We start from the raw sequence: 11,640 nt of genomic DNA on the forward strand, positions 1-11,640 counted from the left end.
TATTTGTAATGAGAGTGAGATTCGCCTTTTGTGTTGTTGCAAGGGAGGCCACCGTGGTTGGAGAACATGATAATGACATCAAGTTGGCTACCTCGGGGCACAAGATTTGTACTAACAATATGTACTAACCCAGCTGGATATTAATTTACACGGATAGGAGGTATAATTACTTTCTAAATACTCACAGATTTCAGCTGCTTCTTTGCCTATCCTTGCCTTGGTGTACTGTTTTTCTTATCATGTTCAATACATTTCACTTTATTACACATAACTTGACTTAACTTGGATTTATTTACATGGATTTCCTAAGTCAATACTAATGTCTGATTAAAATTTGATGTGAACTGCCTCATTGGAAATATACTTACAGTTAAAAAATGTTGACGCAATACTCCACCCTTTTCCTCATCCATCCCATAAATACAAATGCATGAGTAAGAAAAGTGCAGCTTACCCGACAGATCTCCTGTGCATGTCAAACTGCAATTTCAGTCATGTGTGGTCTGTTGGTACATAACGATGCCATGTTTTGAAGTGCAAATAAAGCATGAAACAGGTGCTAATGTCTTAGTACATAAGTATTTCAGTATGATCAAATATGACCAAAGTAGACGGTGGATATATCACAACAACAAGCATTATTATTAATTATATATTACTTGGGAAATGTTATTCACACATCATGAACCTACAAAAAATATACAAAGTTGACCAAATCTTGAGCATGAAGTGGCAAATGTATAAGAGTGTGATGGCAAACTGAATATTATATATATATATATATATATATATATATATATATATATATATATATATATATATATATATAACAATAACACAATCAGAGTAACAGTGCTATCAATAAACAAGCATGCAAGTACAATGCAGAAACGTGGGAAAACATTAGAAACAAGTCATCAAAGTGGGAGAGGAGTGATACATGATTATGACGTCAACAGATTTGCCAAATGGCTAATGGCTATTGTGAGGCATGCTTTTTTGGCTGCCTTTTATTTTGCCACAGTCATGGTGAGCATAGTGCAATTATAGTTTCGCCTTTGAAAAAGCCTTTCTGTCTAATCACTATTTAAGTAGCTTTGCACAGCAAACTGTGATGTCAGGTAAGCATTCCACTGCAACAATTCTCCATTGTAACAGTCTGATGTGTCACTTGATATTTGGACCAGGAAAAAAAGGGAAGCAGGCTAAGACAAGTTATGAAAAATATCAACTCTAATACGGGTGAAACGATCAGAGATGTGGAAATACTCCAACAGAGCATGAGTACAAGGCTAATTTTCAAGGTAGTGCTGCTTGCTGCTATTTACATATAGTCTGTAGCACATCCATATCAATCATATGCTCCTCGTGGTATGGAGTGCAACACATTTTATACATAAGACAAATATGTATACATTAGGTAATCATTTTCAACCCTTGATAAGTAATGAATGGACATTCATCATAGATCATCTTCCATCTTACTTGGAATGACCACATATAGACCACATATATGTTCTCGCTACATTTGAAATTAAATCAAGGGCCAATATGTCAGTAGGACTGGAGTGTTTCCATCATGTCGTTATAATGTTTTGGATATATGCTCCACAGTATAAGCCATAAATACAGACCAAATGTAACCATCTTACGACTGACTTGTTCTAATGACTTTACCCAACTCTGAGTAAGAAGAAAACCATTTCCCATGCATTCATACCGCACTATTACAGCTTTGTGCGTTGGTTTATCCTTCAAGCAGAGCTTTGTTTGAATTCCTGACACATTTATAATCTCCTTTCCATGTTTCATGTCTGAAGAGATCAGGCGTTCTGTGGCACATTCTCCAAGAACAACAACAGGAGAACGAGAGAGAGAGAGAGAGACAGAGACAGAAAGGGAGAGAAAAGCATATAAAGCTGTGAGGGACACTAAGCTATTTCTGACAGAATATATTTTGCAGGCATACAGAGCCATATGCTCCTCCTCTTTTCCCAGACATTGTTTGCAGACATGCAAATGTTCCTTGAACATAAACCAGAGTCACTCTGACTTTTAAAAATAATATGGGACAAACGGACATACTATTCCAAAATAATTTGTAATCATTTCCAGTGACCGACAAGAAAAGATGTGCCAAGACGTACCAACACGTGCCATTTTAGTCCATATTCTACATTGCGTGGTGCCTTCTCCTTACCTTCCAAAACTGCCTGACCCTTCGCTCTGCATACTGCCACAGTGACAAAAAAATAGTTACAAAAAATTAGACTAATGAAAATAGAGGTTCTCCTGAAGGCAGGTTTGTTCTCCTTTGTTGTTTTACTGACCAACTTGTCATGCTAAACTGATATTGAAGAACAACAGCAGTAGGGATGCAGCTATAGAGGAGCAACCATTGGTGGTAAACTTGTCTTACAGTGCACCAAAATATGGGCCTCACAGATAACACATGAATATTAACACAGGATTCCCACTCTAAGTCAGAATTTTTCCCTCTCGAAAAACTGGAATTTCCATGACCTACTATAGTATGAATCGTACAATATACTGACCAAAGATTTCAGAGTAGTCGTATAGCGTTCATGAATCTTTTACTTTTTTTTAGAGTGGGAGATGAATAAATGGGCATTGAATAAACAAAGTTGGGCTAACCACAAGCATTCAAGCAAGCAATAAAGCTAATTACCAGATATACACCAATTCTGCATGGACCCTTGGGAACCCTGTTAACAGTATGTCCGAGCAGAGCACCTCACTATTCACCACACAGAGCAATCCACTATGAAATCCGATATGAACATTTAAATCATACTCCATCAAAACTGGATCTTCTTATTTTGAAATACACACAATTAATAGACTGAACTATGAAGAGAGATCTTGGTTTTCATTAACTGATCCACATTAGGTTAACACACCAAACTACTTTCTGGTATACTACTTCAAATGAAGAGCCTATCACTGAATTGCTTGTCCACAGAAACCAAAGGAAATCAGGACATGCACTGACCAAAAATGGCCTCATTTAGATGATCCATGATCTTTATTCTTAACTTGATAAAAACTGTTTTTGCAAATTGTAAAGCTCTTGGGCTTTTCCTCTTTTAGTCTTTCAAGCATAAACTGGAATCTGTGTCACACTGACCTATTAGGAAGCACAGGACGTTTGTTAGCGATACTTCAGCCAATTACTGCCAAGCAAAGTTGGAAATTATGGAAATATGTGCACAAGTCATCATTTTCATATGAAAACCTAAACTATGGCCAAAAGTACTCACGCACAGGGTGCAAGGACATTGGCAGCTGCATATTCAGCACAGTGGCTAGTCTCACATGATATGAATAGGTTTTATTATAGGATGCGAGACTCACCGGAACAGGGATCAAATCATTTCATTCACAATGAAGGCATGTCCCTTTAAAAACATTGTGGGAGGAATACAGTATGGGGAATAATATTCTGTTTCAAAAGGCTAAGGCCAACTTGTTTTTTTTGTATAAGAATTGTGTGATGTTACAGAGAGGTAAGGACTCAAAGATCAGGGCAACTGCAAGTACATTCTATACAATCACCTTTTGTGCTCCAAAAGGAAAGGAGTCCTTGTCTCCTCACGCTTCAATGTTGCCATAGTCCAAGTAAAACAGGAGCTGTGTAATGTGAGATTGGGTTATTAATTCAAACCAGGCTTAAATGCAGATTGTTTGAGTAATTGGAGGGTCACTATTGAAATCACTACCATACCCAATGCACTGTGTGCATTTGGAACACTATCATACAACAAACAATTCAGATGACAAAGCAGATGATATCATAACTATTAAGGAAAGCATTTGCCACCAGGGGGAGGTGGATAACCAACAAACCACATACTGCTTCTCCTTCGCCTTCATACAAACATGTCACCAACAAAACACACAACTTCAACCCTTTAGATTGTCTCACATGGTCTAGCTGAAGTGAAACAAAAGGGCTGGCCAGTCACTTTTCTGTGAGATCAATAGCCTGCAGAGTGTGTGCTGGCCAATCTATTCATTCTAACAAAGTTTTACTCCAACTGACATTCAAGTGTCAAGAGGTCAAGTACTACATACTACAAGATCCATGCTAACGGTTACATGAATAACAGGAGACAGACAGACAGAGAGAGGGATGTCAATGCCAATCTCAGTCAAGTGACCCAGTCAGGTAAAATATTTATGTGTGTAAAACATTTATGTACATGCTTAAAATTTTCTGTTCACGCAAACATGTGGCTGCGGGTATTATAGCGGAGTGACCTTAATTGCACTGTGAACACAGACCTTTTTGTTTTCCTCTATTAGGTATTAGTGCAGAATTTGAGACATGTTGACAACCTTATTTACACTAAAAATAGTGTATGATTTACACAATGGCGTAGTAAAGATTATGCCAATAGCCAATAGCCTAGTAGACAACTACCTAACATGTGTTCAGCACTACATGTTCTAAAATAGTGCTGAAGAGCAACTACATGCCTACTGCTCTCATGTTAATGGAGAACTTACATTTAAACTCAAGAAATACCTTTCCATGGTGCCCAGGAGCCTCTCAATTGTTTTAATAAGATCTTGACCCTTTGGCAAATGCGGACTAAAATTAGACTGGGATTCTGAGAACCAGGTAACTGACAGAATGCCCAATGACACATCATGTCTGACATCATGACACTACACACTCAATGTAGAGTACCTGGAGATCACACCAGACATGCTTAGAGAGAAATGTGCTGAAATATTTCAAACAGAGTTCTAAACTGTAATATTTATTAATCTGTAAAGTCTTTTTTCCCCATCCCATCATTCCCCATTACCTGAACTGAACGTTCTCTTTTCTTTCTGACTCAGGTGTACTCTATGCATGAACATCAATAATATAGCCATCCTGGTAGTGTGTTCCTATGTGTGATCCAACGCATTCTTAAATGCCACATGTCAGACCTGACACTCACTGGCCCTGGTAAGTGGAGGGAGAGTAAGTGGGAAGAGTTTGTTTCACGGTTACGTGTGATTTTTTTGTATCAGCCTTACATGTCAGAATCAGAAGTCTCCCCAACATAGAAGGCAAGTAAACCACCTTCCACAAAAGAGGTGAAGGGAGATGCCCCTCTACTGTATTCATAGACAATATCAGGGGATAAGGATAGAAGACGCACCTACCGGAAACCTAAGCACCAGACCAGTGCTCTCTCTGCCTGCCGACATGCCAATAGCTAACTAAATCCTGCTGGTGAGGGGCGAAAGAAAGCTGTACCCTGGACCCTGACACATTTTATCTCTCCGCTTCGCTGATGTACAGATCATTTTGTACTCACTATAAGACAACATCAAAGCCTAACCAGTCAGGCCAGTCAGAAGATAAATAACTTCATCTTAATTCTTCAGCTGGTGATCATTCATCTTTGATAACTGAAGCTAAACCAGAAACAATTCCCTTTTCTGTGGAAGCTGCTACAGTGTGAACACTTACCTTTGCTTTGAATCTGGTTTTTTTATGGATTCTAAAAACTATGGCATGGTAATACATTGCATAAGTTGAAATAGTTTTAAACTAGTATTTTCACTACTTGTTTATTTTCATTACTTGTGAAAATAAATGTGCAAAAAATCTGATGAAAAAAAAAGAAAATCAGTAGTTAATATTGTCCGATGTGTTGTAGACACTGAGGCATTAAACAAAAGAGCTTGGTCAAGCCGATGAGTTCCCTCCCCCTCCTCCTCATACAGTAATACATGGATACAATACAGCAATCTCCTGGCGAATTTGGCCACCCTCCCTAGCACTAACCCATAAAACAATCCTGAGTCATACATGTCTCGAACTACAACTCCAATGCGCTCTATCGGTCGCACCCCGGAAAGGTCGCTGATGCACCTGCTTCGGTAGCATTCACTGGACTACTACATCGACCCAACGCGGATAGGTGGGGGCGCCAGAACTCCGGGAGTAGATACCGATTGTGATCCAAAGAAACCCAAATAATGCGACCGAAAGTAATGGTGCTTTTCAGGAAAATTGTATTGTGTGGATTCATCTACCTATTTTTTGTTTCCTGTGGACTGGCTTGTGGTCCTGGCAGAGGTTATGGCAAACGGAGACACCCATCAAAACTGACGCCGTTAACGTACAAACAATTCATTCCAAACGTCGCGGAGAAAACCCTCGGGGCTAGTGGCAAATTCGAGGGCAAGATCACAAGAAATTCAGAGCGATTTAAGGAACTCACTCCAAATTACAACCCCGACATTATCTTTAAGGATGAGGAAAATACCAATGCAGACCGACTCATGACACAGGTGGAGATAAGTTATGAGGACGAAAATCTCGAGATACAATGTCATCTCTATCAAAAATACTTGTCACTGTCATATTTATGGAAAGAATATCTGAGTAATTATTGAACTAGATCATATATAAATTAAATTGATTATGATTATATGGTTGCCGATTAAAACTTTCTTTGCGCGTCTTATGAGTCATGTGCGCAAGCACCCCGTGGCTGAACTATTCCGAGAGAAGTCCCTCTGTAACCTGTCACCAGTCACTTATCGTTCAACTTCAGTACAATTATTAGACTGTATGTCTGTATGTATGTTACAAGTGTGAGCTGTCGATATTTCGCTCAGAATAGGCTTACCTGTCAACTCTCAAGCTTTTTTATGACATTCCCTCGACCCGACCAGCTTATCCGTGTTCGTGGGAATTTAAGCCAGAAATGTATGGTATTAATTCTGTGGCCATCCTATTTGTGAACCTAATTTCATCAGGAACGCAGCTGAAAAATTATTTCAGCTCAGATTTTAACTGACGGTTGGTTTATTCGACAGATGTGTCTCCTACAATGTAGGCTAGCGCATTCAGTGCACTGTGTTTAATGTGTTGGGAAACGCCAGCATCACAGACACATAATCATTTTTGTTGTCTTTTAAGTGGACAATAATGTTTGGCTTACTCATTTAGGCTACCTCTACCGAGACTGCTGCTCTGGCTCCTTGAAGACACACCAACTGTAAACTTGCTTCAATTTTCAGCTCCACTTGCTTTGTTATCGATCCGTGGGCTTTACATTTACATATGACCCCAAGTCACTGAACTGTAAGAAACAAACCATGACGTGCAGTTAACTTTGTTATGGTTCACATGCATCTCATGTGTCGTCCTCAGTATTCTTTCCTCTCTACTCAAAGTTGGGGTGGCCACCTAATAGTGGCTAGTTATCAGACGCACAACTGTAAATGACCGACCTAGACGTAGCCTATAATTATCCAAGAGACTACAACCCAAATTCGATGCGGTCGACTCAGTGCAGTCTAAAAAAAACCCTACACACTTCTTTTTCATCTTTTTCATGCATAGTTCTCCGGTCAGGCCTAAATGATACATTTTTGTTCATGCGCCCTATATTGGTTGCTGAAGAGAACCCATAGTGTTTCAAATTTAAGCTTATTTTGCGCGGCGGGCAGACTTAACAAAAAGTTTACAAACAAACTATCTGTTAGTGTCACAATAAACAGGGTAGGTTACACAACCCAGACTTGTTGTGGCGGTGATAGATGTTATCCTTCCTTTCAGCACTAACATTAAACCCTTTCCCTTCATTTAGCGATGTAAAGAAAAACTGAATTCGTTGGCCATTTCAGTCATGAACCAGTGGCCAGGAGTTTTATTGCGCGTCACGGAGGGCTGGGATGAAGATGGACATCATCTCGATGAGTCATTGCACTATGAGGGACGTGCCGTGGACATCACCACTTCAGACAGGGATAAAAGCAAATATGGGATGCTGTCCAGGCTTGCCGTCGAGGCTGGATTTGACTGGGTCCATTACGAATCTAAAGCCCATGTGCACTGCTCAGTTAAAGCAGGCAAGTCTGTTCATTTTAATCAGGGCTGATAACGCTATTGAAGATGCCTTTGCCTTTTCACCAAAGATTCTAGAGCGGAGCTCTGTTCTAGAATCTGCTTTCCACTGAATCAACAAATGTAGCAAATTGTCTTCTCATATCTATTCTATGCACTGAAAAATGTGCCAGAATCATTGGCACATTAGCAATGAAGTTGGTCTATTACATAACAAGAAAAAAAAGGATCATGACCAACTGTTAGACTTTAACTTGAAATAGCTTGATTCTATAAGTTTGTAAAATGTTGTTGTTTTACCCAACATGTCTTTTCCGACAGAAAACTCAGTGGCAGCTAAATCAGGAGGGTGCTTCCCTGGATCATCCTTGGTCACGCTCAAGGATGGCACAACAAAGTACATCAAAGACCTTAAGTTGGGTGACAAGGTCCAGGCTGCAGACGAACAGGGGAACGTCGTGTACAGTGATTTTCTCATGTTTATAGATCAAGACACACAAACACAGAGGCTATTTTATGTCATTGAAACCTCAGAACCGAAAAGAAAACTCAGACTAACAGCTGCCCATCTGATTTTCACTTCAAGTTCAACAGACAATTCAGAAATGTTGATAATGTATGCCAGTGAAGTAAAGTCTGGTCACAAAGTGTTTGTCTTCGACGAGGCTGTAGGTAAACTGAAGGTGGCTACTGTGGAAAGGATTTATACTGAGGAATACCACAGTTCTTTCGCTCCAGTAACAGCACATGGGACCATACTGGTTGATCAAGTGCTGGCATCTTGTTACGCTGTAATAGAGTCTCACAAATGGGCACACTGGGCTTTCGCACCTTTTCGACTGACCTATCGATTCACATCGTTATTTCTATCCGCGGGAGGATCGAACATTACCTATCAAGCGGATGGAGTCCACTGGTACTCAAAGATGCTGTTCCATGTGGGGATCTGGCTGCTGGATAATGATTCTTTCCACCCATTGGGGATTTTGAACTGGAGCTAAAATACCAAATATCAGAATCAATGAATGGTATTCATTTATAAAATCAGGATGGGGCAGTTTAGACAGAACCTGGTTCCTTAAAAAAATCTTTGTATTTGAGGGATTGAAGTCTTCAAGATCATAAATGGAATGAAATACTGGCAAGCTGACCTGGTCATGTCAAGATTGAAAACAATATTGGTGGGACTGCTGCAAAATGTTGCTCATAGAATCTGAAGTATGTTATTGACAAGCACACATAGTCTGTGCCCATAAATTATATTTTTATACTTTGTACAATAGACTTGAAAGAAGTCTTTGAAGAAATTGGTAGAAATAACTGAAATGCAAGATTATTTAAGATACTGTAAGTACTATATAGTGGTTTGGATGGATGGATTGACTGCATTTGTGTAGCACCTTTGTCCAAATCACTTTGCAGATGTATGCTTCTTAGTTTACCTCACTACTCACCAGAACTATGAAATTTAACTATGCTTAGTTCATTATTTTTCTATATACAGAATAAGGTTTGACACCATCAGATAATCTCCATGTTTGTTTCTGTTCAGTACAATATGTATAGGGCTGCAACAATTAAGCAACTAATCAGTTAGTTGTCAACTAAAATCATCGGCAATTATTTTGGTTATCAATTAATAGGTTGGAACCATTTTTGAAGAAAAGTACCAAATATTCTCTGATTCCAGCTTCTCACGCCTGGATTCACACCAGATGTGTGGCGACTGTGTCAGCTGTGTTAGCTGTCTGTTTGCATTTCAGCACCCATATGAACAGGTTAGAGTATGCACACCGCCTGCGTGACATGCAAGTCTCAGGTGCGGCTGAAGCCACGCTGAAAGTGCATGCCAGGTAGAAATAGGACCGGTGCCTATTTTCACGCGACAGGGTGTGTTGGAAGCTTTTCCAGCCAAAAGAGACGGTGAAGATATGTTTTAATAGGCAGACTGGCCACAGCAACGCCACATCAGAGTATCTGGTACGAATGTTCACATAAAACGTGACAGTAGAGACGGAACACGACGGAATGCACACTGAACATCTTTGGGTGCGTAGACAAAATAATTGATTTGAGGACGTAATCTTGAGCTTTGAGAAACACTGATTGACCGTTTTTTACAATTTTCAAAAATTTCCCTGACCAAAAACCGAATAGAATAACTCAGAGGATAAACAACAGATGAATCGATTATGAAAATAATCTTTAGTTGCAGCTCTAACGAGATGTACTAAACATCCAGATAGTATTTCTGACCACATTAAGGCCCAGACTGCCCACAACGAGCTTTACCAGTCTCCTTTAAATGCCATTGGCAACTCTGATGCCAAGCTGTTGCAATCTGTAGTAAATATATTTATTAAACAGAAAAGACTAAAAGTGAGCTCAGTTTGTCTTCTGCATCATAACGCATCTGATGATACAAGATGTGTTGTGCAAGTGTGACCTCTACTGGCTTTGAGAAAAAAAACATCAGTTACACCTAGCATTTGCGTTAATAAAAACTCAAAGCCTGGTGTAATGTGGTCTGGATAATCAACAAATATTATAGCAAGCCATTAGATATGTCTCATAACCCCGTCTCATAATAGTCTAATCTTCAGCACAAGTCAGTTCTTTATCTGCCTTTTAATGCAGCTAAAGGAGTCTATCTAATGGCAGGTGGCCTAACAGATGTCACAACAGCAGTGAATATATGTATCAGCCAATCAATAATTTCTCAGAGCACCCATGACCTCCGACCCACAAGACTATGAGGCGGGGGGTAAAGAGTACGCCAAGATAATGAACTAAGTACTGTGCCTAGATCAGACCTACACAAGATAATGAACTAAGTAATGTGCATAGATCAGACCTACACAAGATAATGAACTAAGTACTGTGCATAGATCAGACCTCCACAAGATAATGAACTAAGTAATGTGCATAGATCAGACATCCACAAGTAACATGTCCAAATATATCATACTGTATCAGATGCCCAGTGCAAGAGACTTGGGTTAGTGCTAAACCTAACCTAACCCTAACCCAAGGCTACTGTAGAGTGTAGAAGATAAACAACTTACCGGACTAATGGAAAAGATCATGGTGGGGGGACATGATCTTTGAGCACCAAATATGGATCTTTGAGCACAAAATATGGATCTAAACACCAGAAATGAAGTTAAAACACTGTTGAAAAGATGAGAGCAACAGAACAGCACTTTTCTAGTCAATGCAGGCAGGAAGAATCCCAAGCAAACAGGATGAAATATCCTCACTGAAAACTGATGTACTGTAACTGGGGAGCACTTCAGTGCTGATGCTTGCATGCAGAACAGATGAAGACAACTCGAGAAAATGTGCAAATTATAAAGCTGCTGTTACAAAAACAATCTATGGTATATTGATGTGAAATCAAACTTCAGATAGATACATCAGTAAAGTGTTAATTTTAGTGGGAATCCAAAAAAGCTTGACATAGCCTGACATATGGCTAGATTAGGCAGGCACACATACACTGAAAACAACTGACATGAGGGATGAAATTTAACTCACACTTCGACTGGGGCAAGCAGCCGTGCTGAGCCATTACCACATTTTGTAGAGATAAGCTACAAGAATGCAAGCCTCATTCCAAAAAGGTGTATTATACAAGAACTATTAACAGAACCTAGCTGATGCACAGAAAGGCAGAGTATCCCGTCATCCCCAGTCATCCCCCCATCAGTTAGGACATCCTCTGCAAACCTGACAGTGTCAACGTGTGCTGCTTTGGT

General features: G+C 39.6%; 1 protein-coding gene across 1 annotated transcript; it reads left to right on the forward strand.

The window, feature by feature from the left end:
* The first annotated feature begins 6,018 nt into the window (after positions 1 to 6,018).
* Positions 6,019 to 9,115, forward strand: shhb (sonic hedgehog signaling molecule b). The gene is made up of 3 exons (XM_048256112.1): positions 6,019 to 6,318; positions 7,626 to 7,887; positions 8,204 to 9,115. The coding sequence occupies exons 1-3, from the start codon at positions 6,019 to 6,021 to the stop codon at positions 8,881 to 8,883; spliced, it is 1,242 nt and encodes a 413-aa protein (XP_048112069.1). The 3' UTR covers positions 8,884 to 9,115.
* The last annotated feature ends 2,525 nt before the right edge of the window (positions 9,116 to 11,640 follow it).

This window comes from Alosa alosa, chromosome 1, assembly GCF_017589495.1.
Source record: "Alosa alosa isolate M-15738 ecotype Scorff River chromosome 1, AALO_Geno_1.1, whole genome shotgun sequence".
Lineage (NCBI taxonomy): Eukaryota > Metazoa > Chordata > Actinopteri > Clupeiformes > Clupeidae > Alosa > Alosa alosa.

Bases quoted from the DNA above. Each gene is read 5' to 3' on its own strand.
- shhb (XM_048256112.1), top strand. From the start codon at position 6,019: ATGGTGCTTTTCAGGAAAATTGTATTGTGTGGATTCATCTACCTATTT. The intron at 6,319-7,625 runs GTGGAGATAAGT...CCCTTCATTTAG, and splicing joins CAGACCGACTCATGACACAG to CGATGTAAAGAAAAACTGAA. The intron at 7,888-8,203 runs GCAAGTCTGTTC...CTTTTCCGACAG, and splicing joins GCACTGCTCAGTTAAAGCAG to AAAACTCAGTGGCAGCTAAA.